Here is a 20,147-nt window from a genome sequence, read left to right on the forward strand (position 1 = left end):
TAGACACACTCGTCATTCCCCAAGTTCGATTTCTGGAACTGGTTCATTCGGTCGCGGAGAGAGAGAGAGAGAGCTTGCCTTGCAAAAAGGCATTTTCCGCATCCGCGACCAAAGCTATGGGATGTGTCCGGAAGTTCAGGAGCAAGACGACCTGATCGGGGTTAAGGTTCGAGTCGCTTTCCAAGTTGTCGTTCCAAGACTTTGAGTTCGCGCCAAGGTATGAAGCGTCAAATAGAATGATGAGCATTGTGCTGCTGCTGTTTTCTCGACCCACAGCCTGGTGGGACATGTAACGCAGCAGCTTCGCTTCTCCTTCGTCACTCCATCCGTCGTCAACCCTTTCGGCTATTCCTCTGTTTTGATAAAACGGAATTGCCTGATCGTACTCTACAAGGAGGCCTTTGTTTTTTGACAGTTTCTTTCTCACGCTCTCCATTCTGTTTATCGTCACCTGCTTGTCGTCGGCGAGCTTGACGTCAGTCTACCACGGGAAGGCAACTTCGTATCTGCCTTTCGACTGAGTAATGGTGGCCTCGAAGTGGCGCCTAACATGTTCCCCGGGAGAGTCGTCATCCAAGGTGTCGGTTGCTCCCAAGCTTTCGAGCTCTCAAACGCGTCTTAGAAGCGAGGAAGACTCGAGCTCTGGAGCCGTTGCCTTCAGCACGATCGCTTGGTAATAATTCATGCTGGCTAAGAATGACCCCGTTCGTCCATGGACCACCCATCCGAATACAGATTCCACTGCAGTCAGTTTCCGTCAGTGTGTGATCCGTCCGGTCATCGCAGTTTAGTAGTGGTCGGATCCTAGCAGCAGATCAACGTCTCGATCGCTATGTCCCCTTCAATCGTCACCCACTGAGAGGCCAATCTCATCTAACTTGTTCACAGTATGTTTTCGTCGGAGCTGCGAAGGCCGTGCTCGCAGATCTTGGGCGTTTCGAGAGCGTCGACCTCAACTTTTGTGCTATTGAGTCGGCTGCTCAAAGTTACCAGAACCATCCGAAATGTTCGTTCTTTACGTTCACCTCCGAAAACGCCGACCACCAGAATCTCCGGAGTTTACAGCTGAGTTCCCGTGACAGCGTTCCCGTTATGAAGGTGCGTTGGCTGCCGCTTTCAAACATTAGCCTCGCAAATCTCCTCTGCCTTCCAGTCTCAACCCACGGTGTTACGGCGGTTTGCAGAAGAACGGCTAGCCTCACGCTGCCTTTTTCTGTAGTCTGGAGAGTGACAGACGGGTTTGGATCCTTCTTTTTCTTTGCATCTTTCGATAGGGCAGGTGTGCGTTTACGTGGGGTATAATCAGGGTCGCACATGCTGGTAGCGTGTCGGCCGTGATACTTGCCGCAACTCAGTATGCACGCGCACATTCTCGCAGTATGATGCTGCATCGTGCTCCCGCAACACCTTCTCTATTGCCGCAACTAGTGTTTCTTTTCTGTCAGATAAATTTCCTCGTTTCAGTCCTTCGTGCCATGCTCCTTTGAATTGCACAAAAAGCATTCCATCCCTTTAACTGTGCCCTGCAGCTCAACCGCTCCGGACTTAGCAAATTGCTGTGCCATCTGGGCACGTTCATGCGTAGGAAAGTGAGGTGGAGTCTTACCGGTTTCGTCAGGTCGCTCGATGCTGGAGTTTTCAGTGGTCTCTACCTCGATGCGGAGAAAGTTCAGAAGGTCGCTCAGCATGCTGAGGTTCCTAGGCTTCTTTAAGTCTCCGAGCTGGTATCGCTGATCGATGTTCCTTCAGAGCTAGCATCTTCCGCATTCCTCAATGACACCTTCCTGTTGTCGTCGAGACTTAGGTCGGTTGGAAGGGTGCGACGTAGGCCGAGATACACCATGGCGCAGTACGGCTCCTCTCCCAAACCCAACGCCTTCAGTCATCGGAGGTGAGCTTTGACGTTGTCGTACGTACGGAGCAGTGCTCGGGCGTTCCGTGGTGACGAGACCGGTGTCGAGGTCATCAGGCTCTCGACTTGGTCTTGAATGAGTGCCGCTTGGTTTCCAAACCTCTGCTGCAGGATGTCGATGGCGTCACTAAGTCCCGCAATCACCGCTGCTCCATCTCCGATCAGCGCAACCCTCAGGTAGTTGAACTTCTCCGATGGCGCTATGTCCGCATTCTTGCGAATGGTGGTTTCGAACTGCTCCAAAAATGGTTGCCGATTCTTTCGGCTGCCGTTAAATTTTAGAAGCTCCAATTTTGTGAGTTTTAACATTGCCGCCGTTGCTGTTCTTGCCGTCCGCTTTTGTTCGGAGTTGCCACCACCTGAGTTGTCGCTGCTTCGTTTCACCCTGCCTTTCAGTCTGTCCAGGCAGGTTACGATCTTGATTGATTGATTGTGGGGTTTAACGCGCCGACGCAACGCAGGCGATGAGGCGCGCCGTAGTGGAGGGCTCCGGATTAATTTTGACCACCTGGGGATCTTTATCGTGCGCCGAAATCTCGTACACACGGGCGTTTTTGCTTTTCGCCTCCATCACAGGTTACGATCTTGTCACTTTACTTGATGGAATGAATGAACTCGTCCTCTGCGGCTTCGAAGCCGCAGAGGACGAGTTCATTCGAGGACGAGGACGAGTTCAGAGGACGACGAAGCCGCAGAATACGTCGGTCAGTAAAGGCTCAATTGCCGTGTTCATTTCTTTCAGTTGAGCCTCAATGACAAGACGTTCGACGAGCACTTCATGTCCCTCGGCACTCGGCGCAGGCAGCAGTAACAACTTTTCACCCTCACCAGCAAGTCGACTTACTTGAGCCCGCAGTGTCTTTCGCTTCGTTTTCTGCAGCTCCATGGAGATCGTCGTTCACTTTCAATGGAAGAGTCGGTCGCTGTTGCTCGCCGGTGAACTCGGTCATTTCGGTGATTTTCCCGTTCGCTATCTTGGGTTCGGGCACCAAAATTGTGCAGTAGTGATGTGTCGGCGTCGATGCTTTCCGTCACTGTCGTCCATCAACTGACACTGCTACACGGTGAGTCCACAGGAAAAAATTGGCAGCGTATCTGCTCCTTTCATTGCAAATGTGGACTAAAGATGATAGTCTTCAGCCAACATTTGTCAAGTAAATACCTGCCTTCGCTTTCCCACTCACCTCTCATGCTGTTCCTGTCCCGTCACACTCCTCCCGAGGTAAACACGGTAGAGGTATGCTCAAGTCAATTTAAATTTACCGCGTTCCACTGCTCCAGTCCGGGGGGGCCTCGATGCAAGCACTGCCGTATGGCGGGGACGCGCGTGAATCGAGGCGCCCTACTTCAACGTTTATAGAACCACGTTGCCCTACTCTACGTGCGTTCCAAGCGGAACGTGGAATCTATCTATTGAACCTTTCGTAACTGTTTCCGTTTGATTTCTTAAAATAACGCTAGAAGGTATAGCGGCGCGGGCGACTCCAGGCGACGAAGTAATTTTTTTTTTGTGCAGTAGATGCAGTATTTCATTTGAATCAAGCATGCATGAATTTGCTATAAATGAACACAGCAAATATCACTTATGTATTGATTTTCTGCCACATATTTTCATAATGTTCTGTTCTTGTTCAGCAATGTTGACAAGTATGTTGACATTGCCACCGAACTTAGAGGTTTATATTTGGCTGTGGGTATATAAACCTATTGTGCAGCTTAAGTTTCACTTCAACCAGGTGGCTGAATAACGTTACAGACAGACAGACAGACAGACAGACAGACAGACAGACAGACAGACAGACAGACAGACAGACAGACAGACAGACAGACAGACAGACAGACAGACAGACAGACAGACAGACAGACAGACAGACCAAAATTTTCTCGTTCAAGTAGCCCAAGAAAGACTATCGTCTTTAAAAACAACAGTTCTTTAGAGATCAGCACAGAAAATTACAGCGATCTGTTCTGCATGCTTTCAACGAACCAAATGCCCCCGGCTGTCCGCCGCTGCTGTCCCTTCTTGCGAAGTGAAGAGGGGAGCTACGTTCCGCGGTGAAACGAGCGATATAAAACTAAAAAAGAAAGAACACGGGGGAAGGGGGGTGGGGGGGCATTTTAAATAATGAATCCATCTCCAATAACGTGAAGGAGGAGGAGGGGCGAAGCATGCAGTGTAGAAGTGTACTCTTGGCGTCTTGGCGTTTTTACCAACGGAGATGAAACCGTTCGGGGATGGAGCTATGCAGGTTTCCTGTAAAAGTCTTGTATCGTTGAAGCACAAAGCGTTCCAGCGCGAGGCCTAAACGAGTGTCCCGTTGTTTTTTTAATACGCGTTACGTTCTAGCGCGACGCGTAAATGAGTGTCCCAGTGTTTTAGTACCGTGACAATATGACACGACGGTTACGATGATGACGACTTAAGACGCCGACAGCCCGAGCCCCGCCCCTAAAACTCCGCGCGCGGAGTCCGCTGCCGGTCGTCCTAATTGGCAGCCCCAAGTTGACGCGCGCGTTCGGTTTTGTTCATTCTTCCGTTTTTGGGAGGTGTTTTTTCTCGTCTTCTGAGACTTTTGAATCCGTCACAACAGAATACTCGTCTTTGTAGTTCGTGGCAAGGCGAAGTGACCTCCGCCGAGCTCCGCTGCATGATTCCGAGGCTACATTTCTATCTGCTTAGAAAAGGGCTTTCCCCTACGGAACTATGTGTGCGGTGCCAGGTCCCCGAATCAGTCGAACATTTTTCTCTCACCTGTCGTCGCTTCTCAGCACCTAGACTGCTGTGTTTGAAGGAGCCAAATGCGCGTATGCGGTTGACCCTTTCGGTCCCACCTATCTATTGGGAAACAAATTTATGGTAGGCAAACAGGCACATAAATATATAATTGCATTCAATTTTACCTCCCCGTTAGAGGTCGCTTGAATTGCTAGAGCATGCATAATTAACGGATAATTTGGATTTCAATCATGGGGACTATCATTTCACGGTCTCGTTATTCTGGAAATAAATTAATAGTTTGAAGTCCCATCGAAGACGATCAGTGATTTAGCCCTGACCTTTCCCCCCCTTGTGGGTACGTCCAACAACATAGAGGAATCATCATCATTACATCAGCGGGTCGAAGCGATACGACGAAGAAACGAAACCGAGAAAAGAGACGAAAATACGATATCGCAGTAATGAAGTTCTTAATAAGTATCGTCAGGCTTTCGCCTTCAAAACGCGTAAGCTGGCTTACGTGTCTCGAGAAATTTTTTTAATCCACTGGGAATGAAGCGGCCCACGCCGCAGCCCGCGGGCACATACGCCTAGCACTCCCGAGTCCCGGCCACCGCTTTTCAGTCCCAGCAACTGAAGACACAGAGACAATAAATACCTAACACACCAACACCTCAACCACCGTGGCAGGCCCTGCTGTCTAACTCGACCCTGGGTGTCCAGCTCTGGCGAACAACCAGGGAGGCACGGACGGCTTCTTGGACTGAGGAAGCCGACCAGGACTGCAATGACCGTTTTTTTTTAAATAAACGTTTATTCTGCCTCCTCCTCCTTTAAGTTCCAACAGGGGCAGTAAACACTTTCGCCCGTGCCTATCCCCTGCTGGGTACGTGCGACCCACTTCAAGGGCATCGTCATCATCATCAAGTTGAAGGAATTCAGCAGTAGTAGTAATGTGACAAAAGTCGCCAATCATATCGCAGGCAGTGGCCCGCTCCCATTGGCTGCAGACGCGCGTGTTGAATAATAAAAGCACGCCCAATTTGGTCACGTCAGTCATTCTGACCGCCGCTCTCGCATCCCGTGAGCTGCTGCTTGGCGATGGGCTCGTCGCTGCAAGTCTTCGTGTCTTTCGTCGGCTTCTGCGGTCTACCTGGTCGAAGATGCGCGAAATCGTGCACATTCAGGCCGGCCAGTCCGGAAACGAGATTGGCTCCGAGGTAAGATCGCCCGATTTTGTGCCGAATTTCCGGAGCTCTTCCGAGTAAGCGTTAGGCGGCGCTGTTAGGCCTAACCCATTGTCAGATTCGCGCTAGCGACTACGTTTCCTCTGTGGGATCAGCTGTCATTGCTGGGACCTTAGTTTAGCTGCCGAGCGCATGTTTTTCTGGGTCGCCTGTAAGCACGAATTTATTTCTTGCCACGCGTTGCAAAGAGGGGGGTGGGGGGGGGGGGAAGGGGGGAATTTGTCGCCACCCCGCCCAGCGAAAGTGGATGTACAACCGCCCAAATTTTTATCAATATCAAGGGAGCGTTCACCATGCTGTGGATCCGCGCTGTGTAACGAAGCGATACCGCAAATTCTGCGAGAATTGTCTAATCCGCCAAAGGACTGTAGCGGAGGCCGTCGTCTGCTAGGTTGCTCCAAGAGCAGAACGCTGCCCCGGATTCTTTCCTTCGTTACTCGAACTGCCTGCGGCACAGCCGCTAACGGTGCAAAGAGGGCAACTGAAAATCGCTAAAAGCAGCAGCCCAAGCATTCTACGAGCAAATGTGCGTTTCTTAGTGATTTGCGAAGCATTGGCGCAACGGGCTTTCTCTTGAACAAAGATGACGAGAAGTATGGTAAGAGAAGGAAACGATTCGGGGTAGCACTGAGCTTCTAGAAGAGCCTACCAGACGAAGGCCGTCGCAGCCAGTGCTTATTGCGCATGCGGTCCCATTGTTCGCAAGCGCCTTATCATCCATAATGCGGTTGCGATGCTTGTTCTGTGGCTTCCGTAAACGAAATATGAGCTCAATGCTGTATGCCTGATCAGCCTGACGCATGCGCTCGGTGTCTTAGGTCTCGGCGTTTTTGCCCACGGAGATTGTGTTTGCCCATGGCGATGAAACCGTTGGGGGGTAGATGTATACAGTTCTGCTGTAAAATGTAGTTGCCACGCCCGTTAGCAATGCCGGAGCGATAAATCGATTCCGATTGTTCGATTGATTGTAGGATTTAACGCCCCGAAGCAACGCAGGCGATTAGGCACGACGTAGCGGAAGGCTTCGGATTATTGTTAACCACTGGGGTATCTTTAACGTGCGCCGAAATCTCGTACACACGGGCATTTTTGCTTTTCGCTTCCATCAGAAAAGCAGCCACCGCCCGCGGCCGGGAATGGAACCCGCGTCCTCGTGCTCAGCAGCTCAACGCCTTAGCCACTGAGCCACCGCGGCGGGTCCGATTTCGATTGCTGCAGTCAACGCCGTCTCACGGCAGGGACAGCCCAAGGGGGCCCTAGAGCCACTAAATCTAGTGGCTCTAGGGGGCCCTATTCTCGACTGCACAAATTGCCGGCAATTCTGGCAATTTGCCGGAAGCCTTTTCTGATTGGCTTTCACTTTTGGTCACGTGCTTCCGGTTGACAAAGCGGTTGTGTGTGCTGTCGTCATTTTGACATTTCATGTCGTTTACGGACACCAGTTCTAAAGTTTGCCTTATTTCTCGTTACTAAAGCCGCATAATTCTTGGCCGGCAATGAAAAACCAGGCTAAATGCAGCGGACATGACAACGTAAGCCTGTCTTTGCTATTCAACAACAATACTGTTTGTAATACACACCCCCTCTGTGATTGGCTGAGAAGGCGTGACGTAATTTAAACAGTTGGCGGGAACGATTAAGTCATGCATTGGCAACTTCAGCTGCGTAAAAGTGACGTAATGCTACGTAACAGCTTGAAAATGGCGGCTGTTTTTGTCGCAAAAATCAAGCAAAATAGGGCAAAAAATTGCCCCGGCTTACGGCGCCGAGAAATGTGCGGCAATTTGCAGCAGGCGCAGTTTCGCATGCGCGCTGTTTAAAGCATGTTTCCTACCGAAACAAATTATATTTTCAACTGCTTCCAAGTCAGCGATCATGCAGCACACAAATAACGTGCAGTATTTTGCTTTTATGTTTGGCAATAAAATAAAAATTATTTGTTTGGCGTAACCGCAACATAAGGGGGCAGTACAAGCCTCTCCATGATAGAGTTCCTGTATATAGCTATATAGAGGAACTCTACTTCATGACAAAGAGAACCCAAAGCATGGCATTTGTCCACACTCGTGCTAGTAAGCTGTTGGGTCACATGATCGAACTCGATCGATCGAAGTGACTATTTGGTTCATTACAGCGCTGATTGAAGTCGAGCTTGACGAATGAGTGAATCGGCCACATCGGTGCGCTCCGCGGTTATCAGGCGTAGCGCTTCGCGGCTATTATGTGTCATAGAGGCGATGGTCGCGGCCGTCTTTTTCTGTGATCACGCCATAAACTTGTAACAGCAGCAGACGATGGCGTTGCGGCGGTGGCGGCAGGGAAGGTGATAACGCAACAAAGCTTGCATTGAAGCAGAGAGCCCAGCTATATTACTAAAAGCGATTGAAAGAAATAAATAGATACGGTAAAAAAATTGTGTGATGTTCTTTAGCTCGACATCCGCCTTTCGCTCGCTTTTTGATCAAGGTTACTCGATCGCCTTGTGGTGTTCACGCCAAATTTGACCTCCAGAAATGTGTTTTTCTTGTCAGCCTCAGCTACCGTCTTAATTGTTATAGTACATGTCAAGTGTTTTTATATCTTTCTTGCACAATATTTGATACCTTGGTAGCGATCTTTATGAGTGACTCGTCAAATTACACTGCATGTCGTCATAGCTATAGGTGCAGTACGTCACTGATTGTTTACGTCGTGCTTACGCAAAAAAACATGGGCGAATTGCCGGCAATTTGTGCAGTCGGGGCCCTTGGACAGCCTTTGCAGCGCGCTTTGCGCGGGTTTGGTGGCGCGCAGTCTTTTTATTCGAAGTTCTGCTGTCTCGGTTACTTTATCTGCGTCGTCTTTGTCACAGTAAGGTTGGTGCTCACGTGTAAGCCGACGTTTGTGAGCCATTCGAATTGCCCTGACTTGACCGTGCCCTCATTCGCATTTTTCAGTGTCTCATGGGCGTTCGCTACTGCTGTTATCGCTTCATAAATATTTGTGTTTATATTGCAGCCTCCGGCATTCCTTGTGCATCTCGCGTCAATCAAGTGTCGGTTTGCGAATTACTTTACCTGGCTCCGCACGCAAGTTGCAGCGTACGTGCTCGGCTATTCAACTTTCGCTTCTTGTTTTTGCTGTCATCGGCCGTTGGGCGCAAAGTTGGGCACGTGTTCGCTCGTACGAATGAAGCTCCCTTTTGCCGCGTGTTCATTTTCTTTTCTTTTTTTTTTTTGCGTGTACCATGTGACTTCGTGGGGCAGTGGTAGTTAGATTTCTTGCGTCGGATATAGTGACATTTTTTTACTTTATCTTTGGAGTGCCTCAGCGGCGCCTTTCTAATGCGTGCATGCAGTACATGGGTGCGGTTTTCCAAATTCCAACAATGCCTTGCCCTCGTGTATTATGCTGACCAGAAGAACTAGTCCTTTTACTTTTCGCAAACTGTAACAGCCTCTTTGATTAACTCCCTCGCCTTATTGTCTTATTTAACGCTGTTGAACTGCACTTTTTTGTATACTGCACTCGGCAGTAACACAGTTTGCTCACCGTTTTTTGTTTACCAATTGGTTTTTTTTTACCCTACAAATTGGATCGTAGTAATATTTTCCAGCAAACTGCCCTGCTGTGCCACCTCGCTGCGGGCGGTTTTTATTCATTGAGTGCAGCTCGTGCACTTCATGTGTTTCTAGAGTGATGATTTCGAACGGCATGACCCGCCAGGTTGTGACATTTCAGCGCATGCGTCACGTTCCATCCGTTTTTCTACGACCACTGGGTATACCACACCCACTTGCACGAATTGTCTGAGTTTTTGGCTCCCACGTTTAAAGCATTCGAGAATTTTTTTGTTGTGACACTTATTTGTAATGCCTAAATTAATGATAATTCTACACTTCTACAGCTCTGAGTTGCATAGCTGCGGTTTCTCTGGTGCACTATTGGGGGAACCTCTGGGGACCCTTGTTTCCCTACGCCTCGTCTGCACATGTTTTGACGAGCTGGGAGCCGCCATTTTGGGCAGCCGGCAAGTCACGTGAGTCGCGACCTCTTCGTGACCCCACGCTTTGAGACCCCAACCGGCTCGCAGTGAGCGCTTGCGCGGCGGCGTGGAGGAAGGAGGACCACCTTGTTGCCTTTCATCGCGCAACCCTCTCCTGGGCCAGGGGAAGACCTCCTCTCCCTCAAAGCCGACGTGCAGGAATCGCGTTTGCGGCAGGGCCACTAAATCTAATGGATCTAGTTGGTGGGAAGCGCGAGCGCTCCGTCGGGAGTCGACTTGGCGATTTGGTCGGAATCGGTAAGCTCAGTAGTGCCTACTCCGAATGCCGCGGGGACGGTGCAGAGTCCCCGTGGACCATGTTGGCTCCACGGGGACTCTGTTAAGAGATTCCGTTCTCACCGGTCGCAAGGGATGCCTGCCTTGCTCCCGCGAATGCGATGACAGATATCGAGCTCTGAGTCCCGCGGCTTGAGAGAGCGAACGGACCCACTGTCTCCCCGCAAGCGAGAGCCGTGTTGTCTGGTTTATTCCCTGTATTTGCCAGGCAATAAAGCCTCACTTTGGAAAGCCGGAGTCTGTCTACCGCATGTGAGAACCAAACCCGAGCGCGAATTTTCGGATTCCGCTGGGGCTAGTGTACGGCGCACATAGCACTATCTCTAGCGAAGCTAGCCGGGGTCCTCTGCTATCCCGTGCGTTGTCCCACGGCCCTCAAAGTTCTAAACGGTTGCGGGCTGTGTTTGCAAGGTTCATACTTGTCACTGTAGTCTGACTCTTCCATGTGTGCTGCAGTCGGCTAGATTTTATTTAGCTTCCTCTTAGTTCTCTTCTTACAATATGTTGCATAATTTGAGCCACCTTTACGTTTCCATACGAACTTGTCCCTTTCCCCGCCCTTCTCTCTATGCGCAGTTCTGGGAGGTGAAATCTGACGAGCATGGCATCGACCCCACCGGCCGCTGCTACGGAGACTCGGACCACCAGCTCGAACGCATCAACGTATACTGCAATGAAGCCTCCGGTAAGCACATACACCTTCTGCAATGTCCTCTTGACCAGTGTGACAGGTCCCTCAAATAGAACTTTACCGAAGTCAAGCCATGTCATGTCGGGGGTCTAAAGGACCTAAAGTATTTCGAACCTGACTGTACTGGACTCCTCGGTGTAAGGATTTTGTGTCTGGTCCAGTTTAATTTATACAGTCATTACGAATCATTTTCACCTTCGCAGTATTTGTAGCAAGTTCCTGTGTGCTTTTGAACCGACCGTGCATCTGCTGCCTTGTTGCAGGAGCCTAAAACGTGCCGCGAGCAGTACTGGTAGACTTCGAGCCAGGCACAATGTACAAGGGCAATTAAAAGAAACACGAATAACGGAGCGAAAGATCCCCAGGAGCGAAAGAATAACACGAAAGATCCCCAGCTGGTCAAAATTAATCCGGAGCCCTCCACTACGGCGCGCCTCATCGCCTGCGTTGTGTCGGCGCGTTAAATCCCACAATCAATCAGCGTTCGACGCATGCCGCACCGTCTGCCTCCACTAACCACTGCGGTGGCTAAGTGGCGAAGGCGTTGCGCTGCTGAGCACGAGGTCGCGGGTTCGATTCCCGGCCGCGGTGGCCGCTTTTCTGATGGAAGCAAAAGCAAAAACGCCCGTGTGTACGAGATTTTGGCGCACGTTAAAGATCCCCGGTGGGTAAAAATTAATCTGGAGCCCTCCATTACGGTGCGCCTCATCGCCTGCGTTGCGTCGGTGCGTTAAACTCTACAATCAATCATCATTTGTTTAAAAGAGTATCCTTGCGGCTTAGGCAATCGCTCTTAAGCTTTTACGTGCCGTATCGAAGCCCTCCTGTACCTTGCGGTTTGCCGGTACTGCTGCGCCTCATCTGCAGTGCCTTCTTATGGCATATCTATTCCTTTCAGGCTAGAGCGGTGCCTTTAACAACTGGGCTAAGAGCCACTATAATAAGGGAGCGGAGCTGGTGGACTCTGTCCTCGACCGAGTGCACAGGGAGGCAGAGCCGTTCAAATGCCTGCGGGGATTCCAGCTCAGCTTGAAGATCCGTAAAGAGTACCCAGACCGCATCATAAACAGTTCCACCGTCGTTCGCTTACCCTCTCCCAAGGTATCGGACACAGTGGTGAAGGCCTACAACGCTACCCTGTCGGTGCCCCAGCTGGTGGAGAACACGGAACAGACCCTCTCCATCGACAATGAGGCCCTCTAAGACATCTGCTTTGGTACGCTGAAGCTGACCACACCCCCTTACGGGGACCTGAACCACCTTGACTCGATCACCATGTTGGGTGCCACCCCTTGCCACAGGTGGGTCCCCATATTGAGGCTATCATTTGTTTCCTCTCCCTTCTATTTTAACAATAAATTTCTTTGGTGCACGGTTATACTTGCTTTGTTTTTCTTTTAGAATGGTTTCAATTTACGTTTGACTCCTTCCACAGGCTGTTCAGCGAGTCATCGTGGCGCTGATCAGGCAGGAGGACCCCGGTGACGGGGAGCGGAGGACCCCTAGCCGGGTCGGCTATATCTGCGGTAATGCCTCCGGCCCAGTCATAAAGACCTAGCAATAGCACTTCATTCGCAGGCCCCAAAGAAGTTTTTCCAATCCAATCCAATCCCCTCTAACGCACGCAGGTTCCCCGGACAGCCCAACGCTGACTTCCGCAAGCTGGCGGTGACCATGGACCCCTTCCCGCATCTACACTCCATGCCTGGCTTCGCTCCGCTGACTGACAGGGGCTCGCAGCAGTACCGGGCGCTGTCAGTTCCCGAGCTCACCCAACAAATGTTCGACGCCAAGAACATAATGTTGGCCTGCGACCCAGGACATGGCAGGTACTATCTAGATCACAGTTGGGGTGAACACGGGAGCGCGTGTCATTCCGTACGCGGGAGCAGCCTGCCGGCGTTCCGGCTAACTAGGCACACATGCGCAGTTCGTTTGCAACGAGGCTATGTGTTCATCGCGAGAATCACGTCACCAAGACGTTCGCTTGCCTAGTCATAGTTGCATTTTTTTCTTTTGCAATGGCTGCAAAGTTACCTTTGACTCCTTCCCTTGTAAGGCACGCAGGTTCCCCAGACAGCCCAACGCTGACTTCCGCAAGCTGGCGGTGACCATGGTCCCCTTCCCGCGTCTACACTCCATGCCTGGCTTCGCTCCGCTGACTGACAGGGGCTCGCAGCAGTACCGGGCGCTGTCAGTTCCCGAGCTCACCCAACAAATGTTCGACGCCAAGAACATAATGGTGGCCTGCGACCCAGGACATGGCAGGTACTATCTAGATCACAGTTGGGGTGAACACGGGAGCGCGTGTCATTCCGTACGCGGGAGCAGCCTGCCGGCGTTCCGGCTAACTAGGCACACATGCGCAGTTCGTTTGCAACGAGGCTATGTGTTCATCGCGAGAATCACGTCACCAAGACGTTCGCTTGCCTAGTCATAGTTGCATTTTTTTCTTTTGCAATGGCTGCAAAGTTACCTTTGACTCCTTCCCTTGTAAGGCACGCAGGTTCCCCAGACAGCCCAACGCTGACTTCCGCAAGCTGGCGGTGACCATGGTCCCCTTTCCGCGTCTACACTCCATGCCTGGCTTCGCTCCGCTGACTGACAGGGGCTCGCAGCAGTACCGGGCGCTGTCAGTTCCCGAGCTCACCCAACAAATGTTCGACGCCAAGAACATAATGGTGGCCTGCGACCCAGGACATGGCAGGTACTATCTAGATCACAGTTGGGGTGAACACGGGAGCGCGTGTCATTCCGTACGCGGGAGCAGCCTGCCGGCGTTCCGGCTAACTAGGCACACATGCGCAGTTCGTTTGCAACGAGGCTATGTGTTCATCGCGAGAATCACGTCACCAAGACGTTCGCTTGCCTAGTCATAGTTGCATTTTTTTCTTTTGGAATGGTTGCAAAGTTACCTTTGACTCCTTCCCTTGTAAGGCACGCAGGTTCCCCGGACAGCCCAACGCTGACTTCCGCAAGCTGGCGGTGACCATGGACCCCTTCCCGCATCTACACTCCATGCCTGGCTTCGCTCCGCTGACTGACAGGGGCTCGCAGCAGTACCGGGCGCTGTCAGTTCCCGAGCTCACCCAACAAATGTTCGACGCCAAGAACATAATGTTGGCCTGCGACCCAGGACATGGCAGGTACTATCTAGATCACAGTTGGGGTGAACAGGGGAGCGCGTGTCATTCCGTACGCGGGAGCAGCCTGCCGGCGTTCCGGCTAACTAGGCACACATGCGCAGTTCGTTTGCAACGAGGCTATGTGTTCATCGCGAGAATCACGTCACCAAGACATTCGCTTGCCTAGTCATAGTTGTATTTTTTTTTCTTTTGGAATGGTTGCAAAGTTACCTTTGACTCCTTCCCTTGTAAGGCACGCAGGTTCCCCGGACAGCCCAACGCTGACTTCCGCAAGCTGGCGGTGACCATGGTCCCCTTCCCGCATCTCTACTCCATGCCTGGCTTCGCTCCGCTGACTGACAGGGGCTCGCAGCAGTACCGGGCGCTGTCAGTTCCCGAGCTCACCCAACAAATGTTCGACGCCAAGAACATAATGGTGGCCTGCGACCCAGGACATGGCAGGTACTATCTAGATCACAGTTGGGGTGAACACGGGAGCGCGTGTCATTCCGTACGCGGGAGCAGCCTGCCGGCGTTCCGGCTAACTAGGCACACATGCGCAGTTCGTTTGCAACGAGGCTATGTGTTCATCGCGAGAATCACGTCACCAAGACGTTCGCTTGCCTAGTCATAGTTGCATTTTTTTCTTTTGGAATGGTTGCAAAGTTACCTTTGACTCCTTCCCTTGTAAGGCACGCAGGTTCCCCGGACAGCCCAACGCTGACTTCCGCAAGCTGGCGGTGACCATGGACCCCTTCCCGCATCTACACTCCATGCCTGGCTTCGCTCCGCTGACTGACAGGGGCTCGCAGCAGTACCGGGCGCTGTCAGTTCCCGAGCTCACCCAACAAATGTTCGACGCCAAGAACATAATGTTGGCCTGCGACCCAGGACATGGCAGGTACTATCTAGATCACAGTTGGGGTGAACAGGGGAGCGCGTGTCATTCCGTACGCGGGAGCAGCCTGCCGGCGTTCCGGCTAACTAGGCACACATGCGCAGTTCGTTTGCAACGAGGCTATGTGTTCATCGCGAGAATCACGTCACCAAGACATTCGCTTGCCTAGTCATAGTTGTATTTTTTTTTCTTTTGGAATGGTTGCAAAGTTACCTTTGACTCCTTCCCTTGTAAGGCACGCAGGTTCCCCGGACAGCCCAACGCTGACTTCCGCAAGCTGGCGGTGACCATGGTCCCCTTCCCGCATCTCTACTCCATGCCTGGCTTCGCTCCGCTGACTGACAGGGGCTCGCAGCAGTACCGGGCGCTGTCAGTTCCCGAGCTCACCCAACAAATGTTCGACGCCAAGAACATAATGGTGGCCTGCGACCCAGGACATGGCAGGTACTATCTAGATCACAGTTGGGGTGAACACGGGAGCGCGTGTCATTCCGTACGCGGGAGCAGCCTGCCGGCGTTCCGGCTAACTAGGCACACATGCGCAGTTCGTTTGCAACGAGGCTATGTGTTCATCGCGAGAATCACGTCACCAAGACGTTCGCTTGCCTAGTCATAGTTGCATTTTTTTCTTTTGCAATGGCTGCAAAGTTACCTTTGACTCCTTCCCTTGTAAGGCACGCAGGTTCCCCAGACAGCCCAACGCTGACTTCCGCAAGCTGGCGGTGACCATGGTCCCCTTCCCGCGTCTCCACTCCATTCCTGGCTCCGCTTCGCTGACTGACAGGGGCTCGCAGCAGTACCGGGCGCTGTCAGTTCCCGAGCTCACCCAACAAATGTTCGACGCCAAGAACATAATGGTGGCCTGCGACCCAGGACATGGCAGGTACTATCTTCATCACAGTTGGGGTGAACACGGGAGCGTGTTTCATTTCGTACGCGGGAGCAGCCTGCCGGCGTTCCGGCTAACTAGGCACACATGCGCAGTTCGTTTGCAACGAGGCTATGTGTTAATCGCGAGAATCACGTCACCAAGACGTTCGCTTGCCTAGTCATAGTTGTATTTTTTTTTCTTTTGCAATGGCTGCAAAGTTACCTTTGACTCCTTCCCTTGTAAGGCACGCACGTTCCCCAGACAGCCCAACGCTGACTTCCGCAAGCTGGCGGTGACCATGGTCCCCTTCCCGCATCTCCACTCCATGCCTGGCTTCGCTCCGCTGACTGACAAGGTCTCGCAGCAGTACCGGGCGCTGTCAGTTCCCGAGCTCACCCAACAAATGTTCGACGCCAAGAACATAATGGTGGCCTGCGACCCAGGACATGGCAGGTACTATCTAGATCACAGTTGGGGTGAACACGGGAGCGCGTGTCATTCCGTACGCGGGAGCAGCCTGCCAGCGTTCCGGCTAACTAGGCACACATGCGCAGTTCGTTTGCAACGAGGCTACGTGTTCATCGCGAGAATCACGTCACCAAGACGTTTGCTTGTCTAGTCATAGTTGCATTTTTTTTCGCACCTGCAACGCGTTCGAGAGGACCCCTCAGTACTTGAGAAAGTTATTGAATACGCACTAACCAGTGGTCTTTACAAGCTGGTGTAATAACCTGGACCGACACCTCTAAAAATTGTCGCACCTATCTCTTCACGGTTTCTGCGAACTATATTTTCACGGACTTTAAAATGGTATCCACCATTTAAGGTGATTGAACCTTGAACATTGTTCTTTTTTTCGATTATTCCCTCCCTTCCTTCATGTCCCTTTCCTTCCCCAACAGGGCATTCATGCCCCCTCTGATAATAAAGGCATTCCTCCTCCTCCTCTTTTGGAATGGCTGCAAAGTTACCTTTGACTCCTTCCCTTGTAAGGCACGCAGGTTCCCCGGACAGCCCAACGCTGACTTCCGCAAGCTGGCGGTGACTATGGTCCCTTCCCGCATCTCCACTCCATGCCTGGCTTCGCTCCGCTGACTGACAGGGGCTCGCAGCAGTACCGGGCGCTGTCAGTTCCCGAGCTCACCCAACAAATGCTCGACGCCAAGAACATAATGGTGGCCTGCGACCCAGGACATGGCAGGTACTATCTAGATCACAGTTGGGGTGAACACGGGAGCGCGTGTCATTCCGTACGCGGGAGCAGCCTGCCGGCGTTCCGGCTAACTAGGCACACATGCGCAGTTCGTTTGCAACGAGGCTATGTGTTCATCGCGAGAATCACGTCACCAAGACGTTTGCTTGTCTAGTCATAGTTGTATTGTTTTTTCTTTTGGAATGGCTGCAAAGTTACCTTTGACTCCTTCCCTTGTAAGGCACGCAGGTTCCCCGGACAGCCCAACGCTGACTTCCGCAAGCTGGCGGTGACTATGGTCCCTTCCCGCATCTCCACTCCATGCCTGGCTTCGCTCCGCTGACTGACAGGGGCTCGCAGCAGTACCGGGCGCTGTCAGTTCCCGAGCTCACCCAACAAATGTTCGACGCCAAGAACATAATGGTGGCCTGCAACCCAGGACATGGCAGGTACTATCTAGATCATAGTTGGGGTGAACACGGGAGCGCGTGTCATTCCGTACGCGGGAGCAGCCTGCCGGCGTTCCGGCTAACTAGGCACACATGCGCAGTTCGTTTGCAACGAGGCTATGTGTTCATCGCGAGAATCACGTCACCAAGACGTTTGCTTGTTTAGTCATAGTTGTATTTTTTTTTCTTTTGGAATGGCTGCCAAGTTACCTTTGACTCCTTCCCTTGTAAGGCACGCAGGTTCCCCAGACAGCCCAACGCTGACTTCCGCAAGCTGGCGGTGACCATGGTCCCCTTCCCGCATCTCCACTCCATGCCTGGCTTCGCTCCGCTGACTGACAGGGGCTCGCAGCAGTACCGGGCGCTGTCAGTTCCCGAGCTCACCCAACAAATGTTCGACGCCAAGAACATAATGGTAGTCTGCGACCCAGGACATGGCAGGTACTATCTGGATCACAGTTGGGGCGAACACGGGAGCGCGTGTCATTCCATACGGGGCAGCAGCCTCCCGGCGTTCCGGGTGACTTGGCATGCATGAGCAGTTTCTTTTGCAACGAGGCTGTGTGTTTATCGCGCGCATACGATACGTCACCAAGATGTTTGCCTGTCTTCTGCTCTCTGCTCTTTGGTTGCGTGAGCCAAGCAATCCACTGAGTGGCGGAACTATCGGTAGCTGGTTGCTTTGAACGGCTCGCCCATTTCAGTGTAATTAACAGTCACACACTGAATGTGCCGGTAAAAAATAGTTTTATTTTCTGCAAACAAGGAGAAAACCATCAATCTTTTCCTAGATCTTTTTCCCTCAAGACAACAAAGTGTTTTCATATTATGGCAAAGGTCACATTTGTGATTAGTAGCCCGGGATTTCTCCGAAAAAGCTAGGTGAATAAACACAACAAAAAGCACAGCAATTTCATTCCCCAGGCTTTTTCGGAGAAATGCCACGCTACTAATCAGAAGTGCGGCCTTTGCAAACTAATGAGAGCATTTTGTTTTCTTGGGGGTATAAAGATCCAGGGAAAGGTCGATAGTTTTCTCCTTGCTTGCAGCAAATAAAACTTGTTTTTACCGACACATTCCCTGCGTGACTGTTAATTACAATGAAACGAGCGAGCCCTTCAACGTAGCCCACTAGCAATAGTTTCACTAATCAGCGAATTGCTTAGCTCACACGGCCAAAGAGCAGAGAGCAGACGACAAGCGAGCGTCATGGCGACGTGATGCACGCGATAAACGCATAGCCTCGTTGCAAATGAACTGCGCATGCTTGCGAAGTTACTCGGAACGCCGGCAGGCTGCTCTCGCGTCGGTATGACACGCGCTTCCATGTTCACTCCAACTGTGATCAAAATAGTATCTCACCGTGACGGTTATCTTCCGTGGCCATGTGTCCATGCGGGAAGTGGACTAACAAATGCTAAACGTCCAGAACAAGAATTCCTCCCACTTCGTGGAGTGGATCCCCAACAATGTCAAGACTGCAGTATGCGATATTTCCGCCTCCCGGTCTGAAGATGTCTGCCACCTTCATCGGCAACAGCACTGCATTCAAGAGCTCTTCAAGCGCATCTCTAATCGGTTCACTAGTACGTCTTAGATTCCTTTGGATAGACTCCTAACTAAACGTGGCTACGTGGTGTATGAAACTTAGGCTAGTGCGCATAGGTGTTGTCATTTCTAAAATTTCACCCAGCGTTTCTGTAAAGTGTTTAGCATAACTGGTTTGGGCAACGCCTGTACACGTGCGAATTCGTATGCTTCATGTAACAGCCAGAACGTCTGGTAGCAGCCCAATAAATTCTACGCATCCACACGTAATTAGTTCTCGAGGCATGCCTTTGAAATACGCTTGCCCCCAACACTAGTCTCAAATCCTCGGGTTTTACCCGCCCGAATCTACACTGGTACTATGAGGGGTGCCTTAGTTAAATTTTGACCACGTGGCGATTCAATTGCAGTATTAGTGTACCTTTCAGAGACCGCTCTGGTTCTTTTTTTTTTTTTTCGTGTGGGACTTGACTCAAGTGTTTACTCAGTACTTGATTGAAGCTTGTAACCCGTTTTCCTTCCGTTCTGTGTTTTCTCTGCGCAGCCATGTTCCGGCGCAAGGCCTTTTTCCACTGGTACACCGGAGAAGGCATGGACGAGATGGAGTTCACCGAAGCCGAGTCCAACATCAACGACCTGGTCTCCGAGTACCACCACACGCTCAGAACTGTTGACAGAATCAGGAGGCGAATGCCGACGAAGACGGAGAGTCTGAGGATGTGCACGAGGACGAGTTCAACGCCTGAGAGTATCCGCGTTCTCAATTTTCCGAGCATTGGTGTCTCAGTGTCGGGATTTTAATTACTTTGCTGTTGTCTACCTCGTTCCACTTTCTTTTCCTAGTGTGTTTGCATTCCCTGGGCTTACTTTTTTGAAGTCCTCTTCTGCCTTTTTTTTTCCTCACCTAGCCTCTTCTTTTCCCAATAAACTGTTTTCCCAGCACGTCACGCAGTCCCATTTTGCGCATGCACATTACAAACTGGTAGCATTGAGCTACAACCATTGGGTGTGGAGTGTTGCATTCGGGCAAGCGTCCCCGATCCGAGCTCTGTCGCCTCCGACATGCGTGTTACGGTAGCATGGTGAAGCGAGCGGCTACCAAATGTTACTGCCTTGAAGATGACAAGAAGCCGAAGGCAAACTTAACTGGTTTAGTGCATGGCGAGAGATAAGC

At 51.5% G+C, this 20,147-nt stretch overlaps 1 protein-coding gene and 1 pseudogene across 2 annotated transcripts; one reads left to right on the top strand and one right to left on the bottom strand.

Moving 5' to 3' along the window:
- Positions 1 to 1,882: 1,882 nt before the first annotated feature.
- On the bottom strand, positions 1,883 to 2,221 carry LOC144159083 (uncharacterized). Its single transcript, XM_077690356.1, has one exon. The coding sequence runs from the start codon at positions 2,219 to 2,221 to the stop codon at positions 1,883 to 1,885; it is 339 nt and encodes a 112-aa protein (XP_077546482.1).
- A 3,485-nt stretch (positions 2,222 to 5,706) lies between these two features.
- Positions 5,707 to 19,719, top strand: LOC144159090 (tubulin beta-1 chain-like; annotated as a pseudogene). The gene is made up of 7 exons (XR_013320240.1): positions 5,707 to 5,851; positions 10,776 to 10,884; positions 11,154 to 11,205; positions 11,796 to 12,191; positions 12,958 to 13,158; positions 18,779 to 19,011; positions 19,518 to 19,719. The product of XR_013320240.1 is annotated as a tubulin beta-1 chain-like (transcript).
- Positions 19,720 to 20,147: the final 428 nt, after the last annotated feature.

This window comes from Haemaphysalis longicornis, unplaced genomic scaffold (assembly GCF_048455015.1).
Source record: "Haemaphysalis longicornis isolate Haplotype H1 unplaced genomic scaffold, Haemaphysalis longicornis Haplotype H1 scaffold_1, whole genome shotgun sequence".
NCBI classification, from domain to species: Eukaryota; Metazoa; Arthropoda; class Arachnida; order Ixodida; family Ixodidae; genus Haemaphysalis; species Haemaphysalis longicornis.